This window comes from Blastomyces gilchristii (assembly GCF_000003855.2).
Source record: "Blastomyces gilchristii SLH14081 genomic scaffold supercont1.30, whole genome shotgun sequence".
Taxonomy (NCBI): domain Eukaryota; kingdom Fungi; phylum Ascomycota; class Eurotiomycetes; order Onygenales; family Ajellomycetaceae; genus Blastomyces; species Blastomyces gilchristii.
The window spans coordinates 360,957-362,805 of record NW_003101661.1 but is presented as its reverse complement, the minus strand read 5'-3'; the positions used below and the strand labels follow the sequence as shown (position 1 = coordinate 362,805).

Sequence of the window (1,849 nt, the reverse complement as noted above, 5' to 3'; positions counted from 1 at the left end):
AGAGAAGAAAGAAATGAGAATAACTTATCTTTATAATATGAAAACAGAGAATTGCTGCAATCATTCTTTCTAGCAACAAAGATCTGTTTTCTGCATGTATCTCTGATATAGATTATATGATAAATGTATACAAAGAATATCAATAGTGCATGCATTGAATAAAGATAATATTACTATGTAATACTGTAGCTGTTTCTGTACATCTCTGAAAGCTGTTAATAGTTTCTTTATCTCTTTATGTTTGATAAGTTAATAATATATTTCAATGCACTTTCTCTTTCATCATCATCATCATCATCATCATCATCATTATCATTATTATCATCATCACTATCATTATTATTATCATTATCATCACTATTATTATTATATCATTGCCTGCCTTCACTTCTCTCTCAACACTTATCAAAATCAATCATGTTATTCCTCTTCAAATATTCTGCGGTTCTGCAGACTATCAAGGTGTGTGAGTGCTGTCACAGATTGAAGAGAGAGAAGAAGAAGACATTCAAGCATGAGAAGACAGATTGTAAGACATATTATGATATCTTGAAGAGACTCTGTAAGAGAGTAAAATGATAACAATTTTAAGTAACACTTCTGATAGATTTAGACTGAACTAAGTATAGAAATAATGCAGATGACACCGCTCATGAGAGATTGAAAAAGAAGACAGTGAAGAGCCTCATGCAGCAGCAGTGAGACCAGGAGAAGTCTCAAGAATAATTTGAGATCAAGATGAAGAGAGAGAGAGAGAAGAAGAGTATTACTATAAATAAGCAGCAGCAGAAGAAGATTAAGAAGATATTAAAGTAAGAGACAAAGAAGTTAAAACTGATAAGTTTTCTATTGAAAGATAATGATTTTTGATAACACTTCTGTTCTCTAATTGATTAGCAGAAGCTGACAGAGAAGAAGGGAATTAAGGCCTTGTTCAGGTCTCAAATGCACTCCATGATTCAGAACATTGAGAAGACAGCCCTGCTCTCTGAGTATATCAATCTGCTTGCTGCTGAGATGGAACTCAAGACAGCAGACCAGGAAATGCAGGATTTTGAGGCACAGATTGACCTGGCTGAGAAAGAGCAGTGAGAACCCTTCTCTGAGAAGGCAGCAGAGAGAGATTTTGAGATGATTATCATCTCAGATGAGAAGAAGGAGAAGAAGAATAAGAATGAGAAGTGAATTATAAAGAATGATGAGAAGAATGAGAAAGAGAAGAAAGATAATAAGTAGAAAAAGTTTTTTTCTTTTTATATTAGTTAGTTATAAGTTTGTAACTATTAGTTAATAATTGAAATTAATTTTGAGTTTTCAAAAATTATTGTACAAGTTGTAATCAATTATCAATGTCAGGAATAATATATATATATATATTCAACTATCATGTCATGCCACTATAATGTATAAGTATCAACATTTTTTTAACATTAATATTCACAATATTAATATATTTTTAATGATATCATCTGATAATATAATTTGATAATACTCTCTTTATTATTATTATTATTCTTCAATTATAGATGTATGCAGTCAGAGACTATGACATCTACCTGAGAACTTTAGTTCTCAGGGTTTTTTCTATGTCTGTAAAGTTAACTATTATACATTCATCAATTTCAGATATGCAAAATCAGAAAATTCCAGCCCAGAATACAAAAACTGTTTATAAATTGCAGTGTTTTAACATCTTTTGATACTTTGAAATCATTTGACAATATCATGACAAAAGAAAAGAGAAAAAGAACACAGTCTCAAAGATAGACACATTAAATAGATAGATAGAAAGAAATTGAAAGGAAAAGATAAAGAAAAAGATAAAGTAAAGAGAGACTATAATAAAACA

At 30.1% G+C, this 1,849-nt stretch overlaps 1 protein-coding gene across 1 annotated transcript; it reads left to right on the top strand.

Annotated features, from left to right (window-relative positions):
• Positions 1 to 640: 640 nt before the first annotated feature.
• On the top strand, positions 641 to 1,092 carry BDBG_08869 (uncharacterized protein; the record flags this gene model as incomplete). Its single annotated transcript, XM_031723766.1, has 2 exons — positions 641 to 675; positions 901 to 1,092. Coding segments are annotated over 2 exons (227 nt in total), but the record flags the coding sequence as incomplete, so codon positions are not given.
• Positions 1,093 to 1,849: the final 757 nt, after the last annotated feature.